At 44.0% G+C, this 22,058-nt stretch overlaps 1 protein-coding gene across 2 annotated transcripts; it reads left to right on the forward strand.

The window, feature by feature from the left end:
- Nucleotides 1–3,221: 3,221 nt before the first annotated feature.
- fbxo32 (F-box protein 32) lies at nt 3,222–21,661 on the forward strand. Of its 2 annotated transcripts, none has more exons than XM_059972920.1 (9): nt 3,222–3,624; nt 9,996–10,102; nt 12,553–12,602; nt 12,705–12,797; nt 15,620–15,713; nt 18,415–18,599; nt 19,443–19,625; nt 19,736–19,879; nt 21,098–21,661. In XM_059972920.1, exons 1-9 carry the CDS (start codon nt 3,512–3,514, stop codon nt 21,185–21,187), a joined length of 1,059 nt encoding a protein of 352 aa, XP_059828903.1. In that variant the 5' UTR covers nt 3,222–3,511; the 3' UTR covers nt 21,188–21,661. The 2 variants fall into 2 exon arrangements, with proteins under 2 accessions (XP_059828903.1, XP_059828912.1); XM_059972929.1 differs by lacking the exon at nt 3,222–3,624 and adding an exon at nt 3,650–6,779.
- The last annotated feature ends 397 nt before the right edge of the window (nt 21,662–22,058 follow it).

Genomic DNA, 22,058 nt, shown 5'->3' on the forward strand with positions numbered 1-22,058 from the left:
GAAGATGAGGAAGGAGAGAGAGAGAGGAGGGAGATGGGGAATGAAGATGAGGAAGAAGAGATCAGGGAGATGAGGAAGGAGAGAGGAGGGAGATGGGGAATGAAGATGATGAAGGAGATTGCACGGAGATGGGGAATGAAGACGAGGAAGGAGCGAGGAGGGAGATGGGGAATGAAGATGAGGAAGGAGAGAGAGAAGAGGGAGATGGGGAATGAAGATGAGGAAGAAGAGAGAGAGGAGGGAGATGGGGAATGAAGATGAGGAAGGAGAGAGGAGGTAGATGGGGAATGAAGATGAGGGAGCGAGGAGGGAGATGGGGAATGAAGTTGAGGAAAGAGAGAGAGAGAAGGGAGATTGGGAATGAAGGTGAGGAAGGAGAGAGAGAGGAGGGAGGGGGAATGAAGATGAGGAAGGAGAGAGGAGAAGGGAAATGGGGAATGCAGATGAGGAAGGAGAGAGGAGGGAGATGCGGAATGAAGATGAGGAAGTAGAGAGAGAGGAGGGAGATGGGGAATGAAGATGAGGAAGGAGAGAGAGAGAGGAGGGAGATGGGGAATGAAAATGAGGAAGGAGAGAGAGAAGAGGGAGATGGGGAATGAAGATGAGGAAGAAGAGAGAGAGGAGGGAGATGGGGAATGAAGATGAGGAAGGAGAGAGGAGGGAGATGGGGAATGAAGATGAGGAGGGAGGGAGGAGCGAGATGGGGAATGAAGATGAGGCAGGAGAGAGGAGGTAGATGGGGAATGAAGATGAGGGAGCGAGGAGGGAGATGGGGAATGAAGTTGAGGAAAGAGAGAGAGAGGAGGGAGATCGGGAATGAAGGTGAGGAAGGAGAGAGAGAGGAGGGAGGGGGAATGAAGATGAGGAAGGAGAGAGGAGAAGGGAAATGGGGAATGCAGATGAGGAAGGAGAGAGAGGAGGGAGATGGGGAATGAAGATGAGGAAGGAGAGAGAGAGGGAGATGGTTAATGAAGATGAGCAAGGAGAGAGAGGAGTGTGATGGGGAATGAAGATGAGTAATGACAGAGGAGGGAGATGGGGAATGAAGATGAGGAAGGAGTGAGGAGGGAGATGGGGAATGAAGATGATGAAGGAGAGGGAGGAGGGAAATGGGGAATGAAGATGAGGAAGGAGAGCCAGGAGGGAAATGGGGAATGAAGATTAGGTAGGAGAGGAGGGAGATGGGGAATGAAGATGAGGAAGGAGAGAGGAGGGAGATGGGGAATGAAGATGAGGAAGGAGAGAGCGGAGGGAGATAGGGAATGAAGATGAGGAAGGCGCGAGGAGGGAGATGGGGAATGAAGATGGGAAGGAGAGAGAGGAGGGAGATGGGGAATGAGGATGAGGTAGGCGCAAGGAGGGAGATGGGGAATGATGGTAAGGAGAGGAGGGAGATAGGGAATGAAGATGATGGAGAGGAGGGAGATGGGGAATGAAGATGAGGAAGGAGCGTGGAGGGAGATGGGGAATGAAGATGAGGAAGGAGAGAGAGAGGAGGGAGATGAGGAACGAGAGAGGAGGGAGACGGGGAATGAAGATGAGGAAGGAGCGTGGAGGGAGATGGGGAATGAAGATGAGGAAGGAGAGAGAGAGGAGGGAGATGAGGAAGGAGAGAGGAGGGAGACAGAGAGGAGGGAGATTGGGAATGAAGATGAGGAAGCAGAGGGAGGAGGGAAATGGGGAATAAAGATGAGGAAGGAGGGAGAAAGGAGGAAGATCGGGAATGAAGATTAGGAAGGAGAGAGAGAGGAGGGAGATGAGGAAGGAAACAGGAGGGAGATGGGGAATGAAGATGAGGAAGGAGAGAGTGGAGTGAGATGGGGAATGAAGTTGCGGAAGGAGAGAGGAGGGAGATGGGGAATGAAGATGAGGAAGGAGAGAGAGAGGAGGGAGATGAGGAATGAAGATGTGGAGTGAGATGGGAATGAAGATGAGGAAGGAAAGAGGAGGGAGATGGAGAATGAAGATGAGGCAGGAGAGGGAGGAGGGAAATGGGGAATGAAGATGAGGAAGGAGAGAGTAGGTAGATGGGGAATGAAGATGAGGGAGCGAGGAGGGAGATGGGGATTGAAGATGAGGAAGGAGAGAAGAGAAGGGAAATGGGGAATGAAGATGAGGAAGGAGAGGAGTGAGATGGGGAATGAAGAAGAGGAAGGAGAGAGGAGGGAGATGGGGAATGAAGATGAGGAAGGAGAGAGAGAGAAGGGAGATGGGGAATGAAGATGTGGAAGGAGAGAGGAGGGAGAGGAGGAATGAAGATGTGGAGTGAGATGGGAATGAAGATGAGGAAGGAAAGAGGAGGGAGATGGAGAATGAAGATGAGGCAGGAGAGGGAGGAGGGAAATGGGGAATGAAGATGAGGAAGGAGAGAGTAGGTAGACGGGGAATGAAGATGAGGGAGCGAGGAGGGAGATGGGGATTGAAGATGAGGAAGGAGAGAGGAGAAGGGAAATGGGGAATGAAGATGAGGAAGGAGAGAGAGCAGGGAGATGGGGAATGAAGATGAGGAAGGAGAGAGAGAGAGGAGGGAGATTGGGAATGACGATGAGGAAGGAGATGGGGAATGAAGATGATTAATCAGAGAGGAGGGAGATGGGGAATGAAGATGAGGAAGGTGAGAGGAGGGAGATGGGGAATGAAGATGCGGAAGGAGAGAGGAGGTAGATGGGGAATGAAGATGAGGGAGCGAGGAGGGAGATGGGGAATGAAGATGAGGAAAGAGAGAGAGAGGAGGGAGATTGGGAATGAAGGTGAGGAAGGAGAGAGGAGAAGTGTCCATGCTGCTCGAGAATGGACTTCAGGTTAAATTGCCTTGCTTGCTGTGGCCCTTCACGCACAACCTTCTGAAAATGGCGGCGCCGCTGTATCAATGTTATTTCGTACTTTGCTTGGTGGTTTTACCGGGGCTCAGTGCAAAGAGAGTCAACTCGTGGAAAAAGTAAAACGAGAAGATCTTCGAGTTGCTTATTTACTGCGGAATGCGTAGCTTGAGATCGAGATGCTGCACATGTCGCCGCAGCGAATTGTGTAAACGGCAGCAGGTCACGCTGCTGAGACGGAAAAACAATGTGCCACGTGAAAGAGGCTGACTGACGTTTGGGATCACACCGTGCTACCCGAGCGGCAGCCTGGGATGAAGGGGAGGAGCCTCGCTCTCTTCCGGCAACATAGGTTTGCGGGGATAAATAGGAGGCACGGTGCAACTGTCCCTCATAATTAAATCCCGTAAAGCAGAGGAGGAAGGCAGGAGGCAAACAAGCAAGTAACAGTAGCAGACAAGACTGTGGAAAGTGCAGATCCAATAAAGTATAGAGGAAGGAGTTGCTTTGAAAAAGAAATTCGCAGCAGCACTCTTGAGCATCGCGACTGCGCAAAACTTTATCAGAGCAAGTGCATCCCTACTTAGAGGAAGCAACGCAGCGTTTTAACAAGGAGAGGAGGCAAAGTTTCCGCTCAAAGTGAAGGGAAAGGTTTGCAATAACAAGAGTTTAACTTTCCAGGCTCGACCAGGATGCCCTTCTTAGGTCAGGACTGGCGGTCCCCCGGTCAGAGTTGGATCAAAACTGACAGCGGCTGGAAGAGGTCGAAAGATGATGCAAATAATAACGTTGATCCGCTGAACAGGTGAGTTTTTTTAAACCGAGGTCGCGGTGTGCGGTTCCTTGTGTGTGTTAAATTCAGGTTGAAATTGCCGATGTTAATCCCACGGTAAGGAATTGTCCGGAGGAAGGGGGAGATGGTAAAAGGTGGGTTAATTTAAAGGAGCAACTGGAGGAAATTGTGACGTTATTATAGATTTTAAAAGGTCAAACAGCTCGATGGACAGAGATAAACAATGATCATGTTTCAGGACCTTTCATTTACGTTCTACGGTAACAAAAAGTAGCAAATTCAGGGTGACCAAGACCTTAAAGCCCGCAGTTCAGTGATATAAACAAAATTTATTAATTTTGGAAACAAAATAGTTAATGTACGCATTCGCTGAAAACCCTGTAAATAAGTTGAATTGGATCGGCATTCGCATTGAAGGGCGAATGCTTCACATCCGGGTTTCAGTGTGTTTAAAGTATTGTGAGAGTCGTTTTACTTCAATACATCTCTTCTGTAAACGGTTTGAGTTGGATCGTCGCCCGAAACCAATCAGACACCGCAAAACCAGCATTTCTTGTCTGTGCAGTGAGTTCGAACTGGCCAGCAAACCGAACAGGAACGCAATGGGCACGGTGTAAAACTCCATATTAAAATGCCAGTTCCTTTTAAAAATGCTAAAGTTTTCTCAATATATCTGCTTGAGGCTTGAAACTAATTACGTTGCTGCTAAAAGTTACAGTGAGTGAAGATTTACTTTGTCTGCCGCTGTCTCCCAGTTACATTGTGCAGATTCAAGAAGGCGCCTTCTGCTTTTCATAATGTCAACATCTTTCTTCCCTCGTGATCTACTAATTGTTAATGGCCTTGCAAAATAATCACGCGACGCTTGTCAGTTGTGGTAGATGTTTCCATCATTCCCGTCCAGCGGGAGTAAAGTTGGATAAAAATGGTACGACTCGTTTCCTCATTGAGATGAAAGGGGTTGTCTTGCAGGAGGAGTTGTTGGCTGACCTTCATGCGTGATCGCGGTGGGGGTGGGGGGTGGAAGCTTTGTGATGTGGATGGAACCTCGGCCAACCCCTGTCCACACCTGAATGCTTTCCAGCTGTTGTCATGGTGTGATATTCAGCGCTGCTGGGGATCTTGCCCTGGGTTGTCCAAGTTTGCACGATGAAATCACAAACTGCGTTTCTGTAGAACCTATAGCATTACAAAGTTGTGAACCTGGCAAAAATGTTCAAGATTAAAGACTGTTCAGTGCCATTTCCAAGTACACAAGTCTACAGGAAAACAAAGTATTTGTTACTCAGAATCTGTTACAACTCAAAGCAAAAGCCTTAAGACAAAGAACACAATTTAACAAAAACACAAATTATGAATGCATAAGATAGTCTGCCCATAAGGTGTTGAGGCACAGGAGTGTCTGTACATTTTGTAACTGGCAGGCAGTGATGAAACAGGCTCTTCCAAACTCTTGAACTGCACTAGCTAGCAACCCTAGCCTAATGCCTAATCACGGGACAGTTTACATTGACAAATGACCGACTAACTGGTACGTTTTGGACTGTGGGGTGGGGGGGGGAACACCAGAGCACCTGAATGAAACCCACACGCTCTCAGGAGAGAATGTACAGACTTGCTTGTAAAGGATGCTAGAATTGTACTCTGAACTCCAACACCCTGAGCTGTTACTGCGCTGGGCTAACCACTACACAGGCATGGTCCCCACGTGGTGGATGGAGGTGTTGATTGGATCTTGCTACTTGGGGAAAGCAACTGTTTTTGAGTCGGGTGATCCTGGTATGGATGCTACATAGCCCCCTCCCCTTGCGGGAGTGGGACAAACGGTCCATGAGCAGTATGGGTGGGACCCTCTATGATGTTACTGGCCCTTTTCCGGCACATTTCTGGACATGTGCTCTTGATGGTGGATGGGCTGGTACCTGCCATGTGTTGGGCAGCTTTGAAGACCCATTAATGCTGTTGGACGTGAGGGAATTTTGGGTAGGTGCCAAAGAAGAATACAAAGGAGATGGTGTTAATGATTGTTGTGAGGGAGAGAATTGTGGGGTGCAGAGAGCAGGCTGCAGAAAGCTGGAAAATGTACAGGTGGCAAGAAGTGGACAAGTATAGAGATCTTGTGGTCCTGTGACCTTCATTTACCTCGTAAGCTCACTGTTGCAATGATAGTGCTCATGGAAAGACGTTGTGGGTTTTATCATCTTAGTAAAACATGAGGAGTAAATCTGTGGTGTTACCTAAACGTTGTTTGAAATTGGCTTTTCATTGGATTTTTCCCTACCATTCATATAATTTCACATTTGTGAGGGGTCATCAAAAAAATGTGCTGTTTACAGAGCTTGCTGATGTCTCCTCTTCTTCCTGCTCCTGTGATTTTATAAGATCTATAGAGACTGCTGGTTTGGCAAGCTGCCAGATTAGGCTGTTATATCCTGCAGGTTTACAGTGATGAATGTTGAGATGGCTGGGGAGAAGATAAAGGCCAATATTAACAAGATGCCCCTTTCAGGTGTTGTTAGGGAGCACTTGTTCAAGACTGGAAGGCTGAAACTTTCCCTAAATGGCCTGTTGGGGATCAGTTGTGGAGTTGTCCAAGATGTATAAATCAGCCAGGATCATATTACATAGAAGGTTCAGATCTGAGCTCAATAACCAGCTCCTGTTCCCAGACCTTTTGTGTTCCTGTGTTTGTCTGAAATAGGCTTGGGTCAGTCTCTTAGTTTATTTGTTGAGCAGCTGAACCAGTCAGACTAAATAAACTCCTGATTTCAAACCAGATGCTTGGGACAGCTGATCCAGGCAGTGTGGTATTTGACATCACTTGGGTGGACTGCTGGCTGTGAAGGCAAGAGGTAGTCATCTATTGATATTGTACAGATGCTGTTTTCCTTCTGCTTTGCTTTTAGCAAATTTCTACAGACGTACCGTGTGGACCATTCCAACTTGTTACGTCACCGCATGCTATGGCGGAACCAATGCATGGGATTGGAAAAAGCTGCAGAGGGTTGCAAACTCAGCCAGCTGCATGGGTGCTAGCCTCCCTACCATTGAGGCTTTTTTAAAGGTGATGCCTGAAAACGGCAGCATCCATCAGTGAGGACCCTCACCATCCAGGACATGCCCGCTTTTCATCGCTACCATCAGGGAGGAGATGCAGAAGCCTGAAGGTGTGCTTCTTCCCCTCCAATTTAGATTCCTGAATAATCCATGAACACTGCCTCAAATTTGCTGTTTTTGCTCTATTAATATTTAATATTTGTATCTCATGTGTTTTGAATGCTGGGGGAAATGGGGAAGGGGGAGAATGTGTAAATTCTACCCAGACCACATTGGAGCAGCACTACTCAATATAACTCGGCTGAGGTAAACCCACAATGGGATGATCAGAATGTGGTGTAGAGGCAACAGCCTGCAAAGTACAGCCTCTTCATCTGCCAAGAGTTATTCAACAGCATGTACCAACACTCCAAGCCTGAAAATGGAAGGGTAAGGGCAGCCACTTCCAAATTCACTGCATTGTGGTACCAGCTGGGAAAACCAGCTCTGAGCCTACCTCCCAGCCTCCGTCAGTGCCTCCAAAAAGGGCAAGAGCAACAGGCGTGTGGAGGCGCCACCAGCCACAGTGTCCTCTCCAAGTCACATCCTGCCCATATTTGGAGATGTATCACTGTGGCTAAATCCTGGAACTCCTCAATAACACTGGGAGCATCTTCACCACAAGAACTGCAATGTTTCATGGAGGAAGTTTACCCCCACCTCCTTGGGGCTTTTGGGAATGGTCAATAAATATTGAACTGGACAGTGATGCCTACAGGTGAAAATTTAATTTTAAAATTTGGCCGTTGCTTTCATTCTCACTGGATTGAAATCCCATTTTATTTTTTTTCCCCCTCTCCAGTAGTACTGGAAACACATCCTTTTAGTCAGTTCATGCTTGACAGTGTTGCTTCCACTTCAGTTGTGTGATAGACAACTTCCAATGGGGCAGCTGTTTAGCGGAACAGATGGATGGGATGTTACCCTATCCTTTCACTACCTGTGCATGACCTCTGTTCCTGCGAGAAAGCCCAGAGTGTAAAATCTCTCTCTGAATGCCCCTTCACTCGTTATGTAAGGAGGAACAAACCAAGAATTCCTGTGTTACTGAGGATGTTACATTTTCTCAGGAGTTTTTGGGAGCTGCCTTCCTGGCAAACTCTTGTGATAATATGACAGAGTAGATTGCCTATTTCAAGCGTTGAGTACTGAGCATGTGAATCGTGGCCTGCTCACCAGAGCTGGTTGTTGATAAATTCTGATCTGGAGATGTTGCCCTCATAGAGGTCACAGAATTAATCTTTTGATGAATGATTATTTTTAGGATTTTGTAAAGACGTGAGTTCTGGTATCTCGCCATTGTTTTGAGGTGCTTGTAACAGATGGTCCCTGTGGCCAAAATTCTTGGGTGGGGGATAGGGAGTAAAAGGATCAAGTCGTTGGGTTTGGGCTTTTGGTCTTTCCCAGACAGATTCCAAAGACTTACCACCTCAATCACTGTGTTGGGCTTACCTATGGATTGGTGGCAGTGACCACCCTCTGGTTGGGAATCCCCTGCACTAGAGGTAGTAAAAAAACAGGTGAGAAGTGACCCTCATTCTGTTTGAAAATACTGTCTCCTCTTTCTTCTAGCCTCTAAATTCATTTGCAACTCCTGTAGGCTACAGCAAAGTACAATCTTGCATGATTATGCAGGATCTTTGAATATACAAGACGGATTGTGCCTGTAAGATGCATAAAGGGGATTTGGTTGCTCTTCTGTCTTGGTTGTTGTGGGCAGTCCTTCCTGAAGGCTGTGATCAGAAAACACTCCCCACGTTAGTCAGTGATACCTTGAAAATTTATTAACCAACCTTGCCCTCCCTCCTCCCCCCCCCCCCCCCCCAAGAGTTGTTCAGACTAGAAATTTCAGCCAGAACCTGATTGACTTTACTTCAGAGAGTGGTCTGGTGAAATGTGGGACGTGGACTGGCTGTGGCAGTGAATGGTAGGCCAGGGTGATGGGGTGAGGGAAGAACAAGGAAATACAGCTAGTGACACAGTTTGGGTTGACTGCAGATTTTAGATATGTTATTGATCTGTAGAAACAGTTGTTTTGTTTCAGTTCCTCTCCCCTGCACAGCCCAAAGCTGCCTGCCAGGACCTGACTTTTTAACGACCAGGCTATCTGCCAAAGCAGCTAGCATACAGCCTGCAGAGTAATGTCTTCCAAATTGTTTTCTTCCCCCAACTGCAGATAAGAATGGATGAAGCCCAGTGAGGATTGCTAACGTGGTGCTGCATCATTGCATTCTGATCTGCAGAATAGTCTCTGCTCTTTGTAACCCTTTAAAGCTTGCTCTGATGTGGTTTGGAGCTGCACTGAACACAGCTGCTATAAATAACTTGCCCACAGAGGCCTGTTTGCAGCGAAATTTTTAAAAATCCCATCTCGAAGGGAACTAGCAGCCAGAACTTGTGAAGTATATTCTGAGTCAAGCACTTCCCCCAACCCAGGATAAAGAACCAAGGTTTATGGTGGCCACTTAAAATGTCTGGCAACTTTTCCTTGCTATCTGTTTAATGAAGTGACCAAAGTCTTGAAGTGAAACTTTTTCTTTGTTTCTACATTAAAATTAGGATTTATGGCACATTTGAACTGTTTGACATGAAGCTCCTCCTAATTTCAGCTCCCTTTTCCCTTGAGTATTTCCAAAGATTACAGACCCCTCTTCTCCTTCTTTGGAAGTTGTGATAATTTCCCAGAACAACTTGTCCTGTCCCATGAAATACATCAGTGTTTCACTCCATGAACTGGCTTGTGGCAGTGAAAGTTACCATGAGACAGACAGGCAGACAATAGAGGAAAACCTGCCAGGTAGAAGCTAGCTCTAAAATGGGGTTGAGGTGGTGGTTAATGCCAGCAGCTCAGAGTGGTCCTGGAGAAATGACTGAAAGCAGAATGGAGGAGATGCTCGGCTAGCCAGGTAGCATCTGTGCAGAGAGAAACAAAGATCCAATGTTAATTCTGCTTTTCTTTCCACAAGAAAGGCACAGTGGCTCAGCTGCATCACAGCTCCAGATAATTGTGTTCAGACCTGACCCTTGGTACTGGCTTTATGGAGTTTTCACGTTCTCTCTCTGTGACCATGTGTCTTCCGGGTGTTCCAAAGGTCTTGGGTTAATTGGTCAGTGTAAATTGCCCTCTGTATGTGAGTGAGTGTAGGAGTCTGGGCAGGAGAGTGTGGACAAAACAGGATATTGCTGAGCTAGTATACCCCATATAATAAGGAAATGAAATGTAAGTTGAATTTTTTATTAAAAAATTGTTCATGTTTCACGATGTGTTCCTTTCTATCTTTACACAGTTTCTGCAATGAAGAATTTAATAAGGAAAATTTTTTGAACAATGTTGAGTACGATTTGATGACAAAAAAGAGAAAGGATCTTTTGAATAATAATACGAAAATCCAATGTGAGTCTTGGTCTTTTTTTTGTAGACAGAAGCTTTTTAATTTGACAAAGCTGTTCTTCCAGAGTGCAGGGTTAGATGCTCACACTTCCATCTTGTGAATCAATACCTTGAGCACCAAAATGGTGGCTGTGTTCCCAGTTTAGGACTCGGAGTGACCCACAGTCAGATGTTGGGTTTTGGGCAATGTGTTAAATTTGGGGGTCCCTTTCCCATTGACTCAAGTTGTTATGATATTCTTGACGGAAAGCAGTGGAGTTCTGACCAATAACTATCCCTCAACCAATGTCACTTAAACAAGTTACCATGATATTGTCACATTACTTTTGTTGGATAGTGCTATGTGCATTATCTGCCCATTTTTTCCCCACCTGCTTTCAAGACAGTCCCTTGGGTTTGAGGATGCCATGCTTTCACTCAGTTTTGGTGGGTTTTGAGATGAATATGTTAACTACAGACTCAGTGGGTAGGTGAAATTTGATTTGCAGTTTGTGAGGTGGTCATAGCATAAGTACTCTATGCTCCCTGTGCACAGACAATAGTACCTCAGTTGAATGGCAGTGGGAGTGACTATGGAAATGCATATCAGGGATTCAGATCCATACTATATATAGGTTATGTTTCCTTTATCTCTGGAGGGCAGCAGGGTTGGTCCTAAAGAAGCAGATGTAACTCTATTGATCTTGACTAAAACAGTTTTAAACCTCCTGAGACGTGGTTGGGATTATATCAGTGTCTTTGCTGTGTCCTTGCCATTTTGAGCTGAGAGGGTTACTGTCAGGTTCAAGAGGAAGTTAGATGGGTGGGTGTTAAGGATATTAAATGGTTGGTAAATTAATCTGTCTCAGATTTCCTGTTTGTTTATTGACTTACTCCTGGTTCCCCACCTGTAACATGACCAGCAGGCTTTAGCGTTCTGGTTTAGCGTGCAGACAGGGTTGTCTGTACTTGAGCTAAGCATCCCTGATAGTGTTTATTTACAGCACAGAAACTGGCCATTCAGCTCAACTGTCTGTGCTAGTATTTCTGCCCTGCTTGAAAGTTCTCCACTCCAATCTCCATCAGCTTCCACCCCTTTCTCCCTCCATTATGTCCAACTTCCCGTAAGTGCACCCCTGCTCAATTCCTCTCTGTAGGAGGGAGTTCTGCATTTTCCCTGCCTTTTTTTTTTGGATTAAAGTTTTTGGAAATTCCCAATTGGATTTGTTCATAACTACATACTGATCTCTAGCTGTGATCTTGATATAAGTGGAAGCATCTTCCTCACATTCAACTAATCTTGGATATCTTCCAAGTTATTAGTCTTCCATTGAGATGATCATTGTAACCTTTCCCCTATTCCCAATGGTGTAATTTCTTTTCTGGTACCTTTTAAATCACTTGCATTCTGCAAGAGTTGATGCTTAAGCTCATCTCAACTATAAAGTGCACTGCAATCTCCATACTGAATAGTACATTCCCCAGATACGTACTAAGTAGCTTCCAACAATGTATAAGGATATGTTTTGTCTAAGTGCAATGATGTTATTGTCTCTGAATTTCTCTGACACTGATAATAGAGCATAATTGGTTGTGAATCATCTTGTATTGCTCAAACAAGTGACACTGAAGTTGCTTGAACTGACAGAAAAAGTATCAGAATATGAATTGTTAACATTGTAACATGCTTTATTTTGATATTGTCTAAAAATACCAGTGTAGTGTACTTTCCACAGGAGAGTGCAAAATTAAGTCAGAGTACTTGCATTGAATGTCCTTGGTCCAAAGGTTACTCAAGGTTACAAGTTGCTAAGGCTGGAATATGATACCCACTATAGAATAATTCTCTATGTTCTAGCAGTGCTGGTCAGGTGAAGGATCCAGATGGGCAGTTTGCAAATGGATTAACGCTCTGGAGATGCTAGGCTACCCGATGGGGGAAAAAGGGGGGGGGGGGTTTGGGTCTATTTGGGTTGCGCTTTGGAAGAGCCAGCATGGTCTCTGCTCCATGATGATCTGTTCTTTAGAGATGCTTTTTTTGTTAATTGTCCTTCATGAAGTGGTGTTGATGGAGATCAGTGGGAGAACATGAAATGGAAGGGATTGGACTTTGTTTTGACCCAGTCTAAGCCCATTTGCTTGGCCTCACTAAAAACTTAATGTCACAAATTGAGGACATGCAAAGCCAGAGTTGGTGTCAATGTAGAGAGATTGATCACATGATAATTGGAACAAGAGAATATCAGAATTGGCACAAATGGACCCTTCAGCCCACTGAGTCCAGGTCAATCATATTTACACAAATCCTACTGTAACTGTGTTTGGGGAGGGGGGAGCACCTAAATAAAATTCCACTTCAAAATTTAAATAACATTATAATAATAATCACATTCATTGTTTTGGAAACCAAACTGCATTTGCTTTGGCAATTACTGCAGTATAATAAAGTTCGCAATCTTTATCTTTGCTCTCAGATTTTCACCATGATACTTGGATCTCAGTTCACAAAGGAAGCACAAAGGAGGTGAGTAATACAGTGTTGTATTATGTGAACGGCTGCATGGTCAAAGGCTCTGTTCTAATCCTACCCCATTGCTGGCTCTGACAGTCTCTTGGTTTCTCCTAGCGCCACGGATATTGCACCCTGGGTGAGGCCTTTAACCGCCTGGACTTCTCCAGTGCTATTCGAGATACACGAAGATTCAATTATGTTGTCCGGGTAGGTGGGTCTTGCATTTCTACTGAACTGAATTTCTGCCCTTTACTACCTCATTTATTATTTATTTCCATTTTGCGTCATGGCACTAACTCACTATCACTATTAATTCTTGATTAAACTGGCAGTAGAAGCGGTAATTCCATCTCCTGAGGCAGAATGGAAATGTACTGCTTTGTAACTGGATCTGCTTGTCAGATGCAAAGCAAAGTGGCATCGTGAATTGCATCAATTCTATAGTTGAAGTACTCATTTTTCTAAAGCACCTACTGTTTTGTGTCAAGGTCTGATGGATCAGGGATGATTGTATGGGCTAGAACTGTCATCTCTGGAAGGCTGAAAGCTGATCTGATTGAGATTTTGAAGGGCGTTTGTTAGGGTATTGGCACAGTGGAGATTTCCACTTGGTGGGAAAGCTGAACAAGAGGTTGCTGGTAAGTCCAATTGGAATTTGCAAGAAATCTTTCCCTGGAGTGTTGGGAGGTGGTGATGCTTGTTCCCACAGGGAGGGTTGAGGCAAAGTGTTGCATCTAAGAGAAAGCTTCTGGTACATGGTTTGGGGAAGGAAATGGAAGTTTCTGCGATTATTGGAATGAGTAAGAGGAGGCACATACAAACGAAAACACTGGACGAGTTCTGTCGTAGGGGCTAGGTTGAAGTTTCAGTACCTCTGCTTTTCCTTTAAATGAGCTGTTTTACTGACTAGCAGCTTGTAATCCCATGAAATACCTCATTTTGTGAAGTCTGGCTGCTTCAAGGGGTCGACGAGAATGTGGGGAGAGTAAATTACAGGGGAAATGAGTAGGAAATGGGAACGCTTGGAGAGCTGTACAAATTGAATGGTTTGCTCACATTATGAGGAAGGATAAGACTCGGGACAGTTATATGGTTTTTGTAAATGTTAGTAGTACTGAAAACCTTGAAGCTAATGTTTGTGCTGGTTACCCTTCGACTGGTGAAGGGCTTTGTTACTCTGAGTCATACCAACAGCAGCCCTGACTGCCCATCATAAATCAAGTCATCGTGACAAGCAGCAAAGCCAACAGCTGATTACAGTATCCAGTATGCGCTGTGCTGATGGAAGTGGAACTGTTCGGAATTCCTGCTATGCTCCCAACCCCATGTGTCTTGTGACTAATTGCAAAACGTTGAAACAGGAGTCAGATTCACTGATCTTTGTATTGCAGTCCTGATGGTGGAGTGGTGACGTTATTCTTTTTTTCTTTTAAAGAAGGAGCTTGTTTTGACAAACAACTTTTCACAATGCGATGACATCCCAGAGAGTCCATGCACTGCTTTCCCGTCACTGTTGGGAAATGAAGCAGCTTGTTGGTGCATGGTAAACTTCAGGGACAGAGGCTAATGATCAGATGATGATTGAACAAATAGTTATTAATTGGTTTATTATTATCACGTATTGAAATGCATTGAACAAATTGCTTTGCATGGTGTAGATACAGATAATTCCAAACAAGTATTTCAAGATAGTACAAAAGATAAGTGCAATAGCAGAATTCAAAATACTATAGAGCAATGCAGCAGATACAAGCTCTTTGACTCATGTCCTTTCAAGCCCTTCACCTCCATGTACCTACCCAAGTGGGTTCTTAAATCTACCACTTTCTCAGGCAGCTTATTCCATACTGTTAGGAAGGGGGCAGGATGCACTAAAGTAGCTTCTCGGGTTCTTTAAAATTCTTTGCCCTCTCACCCTGAACTATTGTGCCTAGGTTTGAGACTCCCTTACCTTGGGGAAAAGACTGTTATCATTCAGCTTATCAATATCTTTCAGAATTAAACATTTCTCCCAAGTTTCAACAAATAAAGACCTACCCTGGCCAACCTCTGCCTACAACTTGAGCCTTCTCATCCTGGCAATATCCTTGTAAATCTTCGCTCTTTCGTTACAAAGAAAGTGCAAGGGCCGCTATGAGTTGGATTGAGATCAAGATCTCATCCTCGTTGAAGAGGTCTGTTTGAGAGTCTTGGAACAGCAGGACAGAAGGTGTCCTTCATGTTCTCAAACTTCTGGAGGAACAGCTGATGGACAAAATCTGTTGGAAGAAGGAATTGTCAATGTTTAAATCGATTCAGCATCAGATTAAGAGTGGGAAGGAAAGACTGCCAGTATTGGGGCAGGGTGGGGTGGTGAGACATCCCCAGGGTGATGGGGGACCATGGAAAATGATAGGCAGGTAGAGCAGGAAGGGGAAAGGTAGAGTTGGGACAGGATGATGGGTGGAAGCAGACAATAGAAAAAATGTGTAGTGCTGGCTAACTTGGTTGGAACTCCATGCTTTGATGGAAAAAGTGCAAAATAATTTATGCTCACTTATGGGAGCATTGCCTCAGTCGGCCAACTCAGTGCTTCACTCCCCTATACTTAAATCCACACAACACTCCAATAAATTTTCTTTATTTATAACTATCTGGACGCGTGTCCAAGGTGTACATTTAACCTTGGACAAAATATAGTCTGTCCTGCTTGTAAACTGTGAGATTGCCATTTTATGCTATAACGAGGATGTGGTCTAATTAAGGCAAGTGTTTTGGAGTTTGGCTTGGCTGTGTTTTCCATGTGTTCAGTAGTAAGTAAGAACTAGTACACATTGTACCATTTGCTCTATCTTCATAAGCAGCCAAGAATTAATGATATTCACTTTCCCCCTTTCTTGACCCTGTCTCTGGACACCTGATTGGTGCCCTTTTGGATTAAAAGCTTTGGAAACCTGTAGCCACCAGGTGGTGTGACCCAAGATGCCATGTTTGAACAGCTGCGTAGTTTTGCCTTGCTAGAGTGACACCAATTCATTTTCCATTTGCAGTTGCTGGAGCTCATTGCGAAATCCCAGCTCACGTCCCTCAGTGGGATTGCCCAGAAAAACTACATGAACATTCTGGAGAAAGTTGTGCAGAAAGGTAAGAAGGAAAGCAAAAAGAAACAGCTCCCTAGCTTTATGGAGTTCTACTCCACATTCCACTTCATTGCATCATGTTATCCTATTCCTCTCTATTCTCGTATCCAGATTTTCCTTAATCCCATCAGTTGTGTTCATCTCTATCTTGTCAAGGGAGCAAGTTCTGTCCACAACTTAACTAAGATTTCCATAAATATCTCAGTAAATATGTTATTTTTTTGTTTGCATCTGACCCAGTGTTTTTACATCCTGTTGATAAAGTGTCTGACCTGGGTTTTATCAACAGGATGTAGAGGCACTGGGTCAAATGCATGCAAAAGAAAAGTCATAATGTATATTTACTAGGATGTTATGGAAATCTCAGTTGGGTGTGGGAAAGACTGAGAAGGCTGGGGCTTTTCACTCTGTAAAGAAGGCTGAGGATAGACAAGAGTATTTAAGATTTATGAAAGTGATTATTTAAATATAGAGAAAATGTGCATGAAAGTGGGGCAAGAGTTCATGAATGTAAAGAAAATTCTTACTGATCCAGTGAGAGAAACTTCTTCCCCAGAGACAGAACTTGCTCCCTTGACAAGAGATCGAGGTGAATGTATGTGATGGGATTAAGGAGAATTTGCATACATGTTAGGGGGAGAAGGATAGGAGAAAATGATGGAGTGAAGTGGGACGTGGAATAGAACTACATAAAGCTAGAGAGCTGTTTATTTCACATTTGTAGTAATAAATGGATATTTGCTAAAGCTAATCTCCAGCATGAACTGAACTTAATTCTAATGGGATATTAAGAATACAAGTCAGTATACAAGTTTGAAATGAACGCAAATCTCCTAAATTCTGCTGAAAAGTCCCAAGCAGGCAGCCCCTTGCCTGTGGACAATCTGAGGGGAAAATGACCCCTCAGCATCTTTGTGAAATTGCCATTCTTTCTTCTAAGTTCCAGTCAGTTTCAGCCATTTTCCAGGACCTAAGTTTGCCATTATTCTAACAATGGAAAACTACCATGAATGGTGTCTGCTTACATTCTTGTAGTTAAGGGATGAAGAAGGCATTGAAAATTCATTGTACGGTTGTTACATCCTGCTGTGGAAATTCACTAGTGTGGAGCTGTGGATAAGGAGCAAACTATAGCCTGTGCATTGATGAAAGAACCATCAGCAACCACTAAATCTTTTTTAAAGGACAAGCTCTAAATATTAAGAGAAGTATAGGATTTAATTGAATTGTTTCCAAACATAGATGGTAGCTGGTCATATAATGAAGATCTTATTGAACATTTTAGCGTTCAGTAAGCCTGAAATTCATTTTGACTGTTCCATCTGTCCTTAACCATAAAAACAAAAATTGCTCATACGTTGGACAAAATCTGTGGGGAGGAATAATGTTAATATTTTGTCGGAACTTTATCATTTGATTCTTGGATGCTGAGCGAATTCATCCATTTGATAAACACATCATTCTCCACAATTTTCACCATCTCCTAAGATCCTACCACTAAACACATCTTTACCGGCCCCCCCCCCCCCCACCACTTTACACTTTCCGCAGGTATCACCCCCTCTGTGATTCTATTGTCCATTCATCCCTCCTGGCACATCTCTGCAAGTGGCTTAAGTTCTACACCAGCCCTTTCACCACCTCCCTCATTTCCATTCAGGGTTCCATACAGTCCTAACAGGTGAGGCAATACTTTACATGCAAATCTGCTGGGATTGTCCATTGTATCCAGTGCTCCTGATCTGGCTGCCTCTACCATGGTGAGACCCATCGTGAGTTGGGGGATAGCTACAGCAAGCATCAGCCAAGAGTGGAAATTGCCAATGGCCCAATACTTCTTGTTCCAACCATGGTCTCTTTTTGTGGCCTCATCATGGCATCCTTGAGGTGGAGGAGCAACGCCTTGTATTCCGTCTGGGTTGCATCTGACCTGTTAGCATGAATATCAATTTTTCCTTCCAAGAAAGAGATTTCTTTCTCTCCCTCTGCTCTCTTCTATTTCCCAATCTGGCCTCATACCTCTTCTTCTCATCTGCCAGTTAACTCCCCCCCGTGCCCCTCCTTCCCATTCTCCTATGGTCCTTTCTCCTCTGTTACCAGATTCACACCCACCTGGCTTCACCTATCACCTAGATATTCTTCTCCCTCTCTCCACCTTTTTATTTTGGCATCTCCCCACTTCTTTCTCATCTTGAAGGTTCATAGCCCGAAACATCAACTGTTTGTTCATTTGCTTGGCCTGAGTTTCTCCCTTTTTTGCATGTTGCTTTCGATCCATCCCAGTTGTGAATATTCTTAATAACTGGAGAATTCCAAAAACTTAACCGACTGGCTGAAGAAATGTTTTCTTGGTCCTTAATGGGCCTTGTCTTGAGTAACAGTTCATCTGAAAAGTCCACAAAGATTGTTCTAAAGCAGGAGTTCCCAACCTGGGGTCCACAGACTCCTTGGTTAATGGGGCATAAAAAAGGTTGGGAAACTGCGGTTCTAAAGGAACACTTCTTAAAAAGAATCCAGAATTAACTATAGCAAGTACTTCCCATTTTTTTGGCGAGATGCTTAGCTTGACTTATTTTGAAACTAGCATCGTTGCGGCTTCCTGTTTCTGTAGCCACCTCTAGCCTTGCAGTTTTTTTTCCTGCAACCCCAACAATAACACTTTTCATGACGCACCGTTTTCTAATAAGAATTTTTTTTCATTTCAGTGATAGAAGACCAACGTGATATCCGGCTAATTAAGGAGCTGCTCAATAGTCTGTACGCTACCATTTGTGCACTGGTCAAAGGCGTAGGGAAGTGTGTCCTGGTAGGAAATATAAACACCTGGGTCTACAGAATGGAGGTCATTCTTCACTGGCAGCAGCAGCTGAACAACATGCGGATCATCAGGGTAAGTGGTGGGCAAGCAGGAACTCTGGGGGTCCAGCCACTGGTCTACCCAACAATAAGACTAACACAGGAGAGCAGTATTAGGCCATACAGCCATCTGATCTTCTCTGATGTTCAATCATGGATGACTTAAATCCCATTTTCCTGTCTTCCCCTGATCCTTTTTGTTCTTGCTAACTAAGAACCTATCAAACTCTGCCTTTAAATACACCCATTGTTTTGGCCTGCAAAGCCCTCGGGTAATAAATTCCCCTTGTCAACTCCAATTTTCTGCAGACCCAATGTTATTCAAAATCTCTGTACTCCCATTGCTTATCCTCCAATTTTAATTAACCACCATTGATTTGATAGAAAAATTTCCCTGGTATTAAGACTATATCATCACACAAGTTTTACAGGTTTATATTTTTTTTTAAATCTATGATTTTTTTAAATCATAGATATCAGATTTCCATTTTAAATCCAAGCATTTAGAACAGAACAAGGATCTGTGTTAAAGCTTTACCAACGTGTTGCATCTTTCAAATGTCAGGGCTCTTTATCATTTGGATTCTTTGTGTCCGGTCTGGCTGCATCACTGTGTGGTATGGATGCCGCGAGGCATTGGACGCAAGACTTGAAAGAGAACAGTTTAAAAACCTCTGAGAGAATCATTGGGGTCTTCTCTTACCCCCCCCCCCCCATTTGTGACACTTACCAGGAGCACTGAGACACTGAGCTGAAGGGCTTGTTCCTGTTCTGTATGCTCTGTTAGCTGGGAGCTAGTGCGAATCGGCAATCATAGGATATGGTTGTACTTGAAATCTGAGGCCTGGGGTCTTAAACTTTTTGTTTTGTTTCACAGCCTCTGAATACAGGAGTGACCCTCACAGACCTCCCCATGTGCCTGCAATTGAACATCATGGAGAGGTTGTCTGATGGGCGAGATATTGTCAACCTTGGTCAGGTGTCGCCTACCTTGCAAGTCCTGAGTGAGGACAGGCTTCTGTGGAAGAAACTATGCCAATACCACTTCACAGAGCGCCAGGTACAGCAAGCCAAGTCACTGCCAAGCTTCAAATTAAAACATCTTCGTTTGGATATTGCTTATGGATATTGCCTACTCCTATTTACTTGTCATTTTTATGTCTATTGTAGATTCGCAAACGCCTCATTTTATCTGAGAAGGGGCACTTGGACTGGAAGAAGATGTACTTTAAACTTGGGAGGTGCTACCCAAAGAAAGAACAATATGGGGACACACTCCAGTTCTGCAGACATTGCCACATCCTCTTTTGGAAGGTAGAGCAAAGCTTCACAAATACATGGGTTTCGATTATTATCCTTGTAACAGTTAGTTTCCTACTGTTGTCTTAAATTTCAGCATAAGATCTAGAGGCAATTGGGACCCAACAATGTGTCAATGCATTCAAATGCATCGTTTTGACATCCACAGGTCCAGTGTTCTTGGATCTACTACATGTTCAACATTAGGGAATAAAGAAGGGTCACATGTTTGGCATAGCATCCACCACCTGAAATGCTGATTCCCTGCACAACCAGCACACAGTGGTTGCACTGTATACCATCCACAAGATGTACTGCAGCTGCTTCCTAGGCTACTCCAACAGCACTACCCAAATCTGTAACGTCTACCACAAAGAAATGCAAGGGTAGTAGGCACACACGTACACAATCCTCTGTAGGTTCTGAAGTCTCAACCCAAGAATGACCTGCTTGAGAAACTCAGCAAGTGGGTGGGCAGCATATGTGGAAGCAAAAGGATAGTCCGTCTTTCAGGTCAAGACCCTGCACCAGGAATCCATCAGATTATTTTCCCCCCTGAAACTCATTCCTGACCCGAAACATAGACTATCCTTTTCTCTCCACAGATGCTGCCAGACATGCTGAGTTCTTTAGCAGTTTGCAATTTCTCCCCTTTGCTCCAGATCCCAGCACCTGCAGTCTCCCAAGTCCCATGCCATCACTGCTCTTTCATCATCCCTGGGTTGAGAATCCTGGAAATCATTCACCAACAACATCTTTACTAGAAGGACGGCATTTCTTCAAGAAAATTACTCCATGCCAGAAGCAGGGTAGTTGGGAAAAGGGACATAAATGCTGGCTTTGCTGTTCTATGAATAATGAAACCACAGGATACTGTTAGTAGCTAATGGCCGCCATGACCATAAGTGAGATGGGTCCTTGTCCAAAAATTTGGACAATCACTTTGAGTGCAACACAGAGTGCCACATTGTTAAATGTTTGGTTGTCTCAATAGAATGTATAACTGGGGTCTCCAGCTGCTGCCTTGATTGAACCAATGTAAACAGATCAATTGTCTTATTATAATGCCTTTTGTAGGAGCTTGCTGTGTGCAATTTGGTGGACGTGCTCTGTATGCTGCAACAATGGCTACACTGCAAAGTACTTTGTTATAAAACAATGGGAGATGCCTAACAGATATACCAGGTACTATACGTAGGTCAATAACCAGTTCATTTCATGCTTTGCTTTCAGGATACGAATCATCCTTGCACGGCCAATGACCCTGATGGTTCTTACACTTCTATTTCACCCCTTGAATTCATCAGCCTGTTCAAGTTCTGAACTTGAGAAAATTCCAGAAGGTTTCAAGTCTGGAAGGGATTCTTGCTGTGCCTTGAGAACTGAGATACCAATTTTGTATACTTTGCTTTTACCAATGTAAATACTGTACAATAATATTTATACTTTCCTTTTTACACTGAATCTGTAATAGAAGTGGTTTAAGTTTATATATATATATATATCACAATAAAATTATGGTGTGTAAATATTGCTTGAGGTAATTCTGGGAGTAGAAATTTACTGAGGCACTATCTCGAGGAGAGTCAAGATGCCAGATAGGAAGCAGTTGCTCCTAAAATGGGACTGATGTGCATTGTGGTGGCAGTGTATAGGAAGAGTCCCCATGTACAGTTTTTGGTTAATCGTGCAAACTGCTAATAGTATGTTTCTGCCATAGCAGAAACATCCTTTTGCATTGATTTGTCGATTTTTTTTTTTTATGCACATGTTCCATAGCATGGATTAGGTTAGTTCCTACCATACTTTCTTGGTTGCTGAGATATTGCAGAAGTAATCTACACTGCCTTTAAGTTGGTTTCTTCACCCATCTGATCTCAAGTTGTCAGTAACGTTGACTATAAACTTGAGCTGCAGAAGCTTCTGAACCAGTTTTCGAACAAAGAAATTATCAACTGAATTTTTTTTTCCTCTCTAACCTGGTAAAGCTACTGATTCAGTGCCTGAGTTCTCTGGAAAGCCTCCTAACTCATTCTCACACAAGGTGTGATCCTTACATGGTAATGTGAAGGTTTTTTTGGATGTCTGATTGAACAGTAGCAGAGTGCAGCAGACTGTTTTGCACTTGAGCTTAGTTCTGTCTGAGTAACTTTAATTGCTGTTAATATAGCTATTATATTTGTACTTTTTTATG

The sequence above is a fragment of the Hypanus sabinus genome, chromosome 1, assembly GCF_030144855.1.
Source record: "Hypanus sabinus isolate sHypSab1 chromosome 1, sHypSab1.hap1, whole genome shotgun sequence".
Classification (NCBI taxonomy): domain Eukaryota; kingdom Metazoa; phylum Chordata; class Chondrichthyes; order Myliobatiformes; family Dasyatidae; genus Hypanus; species Hypanus sabinus.

What these genes read in the sequence shown, in the direction of transcription:
- fbxo32 (XM_059972920.1), top strand. Translation starts at nt 3,512, where the DNA reads ATGCCCTTCTTAGGTCAGGACTGGCGGTCCCCCGGTCAGAGTTGGATC. An exon ending in GGAGAAAGTTGTGCAGAAAG is followed by an intron (nt 15,714 to 18,414) that starts GTAAGAAGGAAA and finishes TTTTCATTTCAG; the next exon opens with TGATAGAAGACCAACGTGAT. An exon ending in ACAACATGCGGATCATCAGG is followed by an intron (nt 18,600 to 19,442) that starts GTAAGTGGTGGG and finishes TTTGTTTCACAG; the next exon opens with CCTCTGAATACAGGAGTGAC.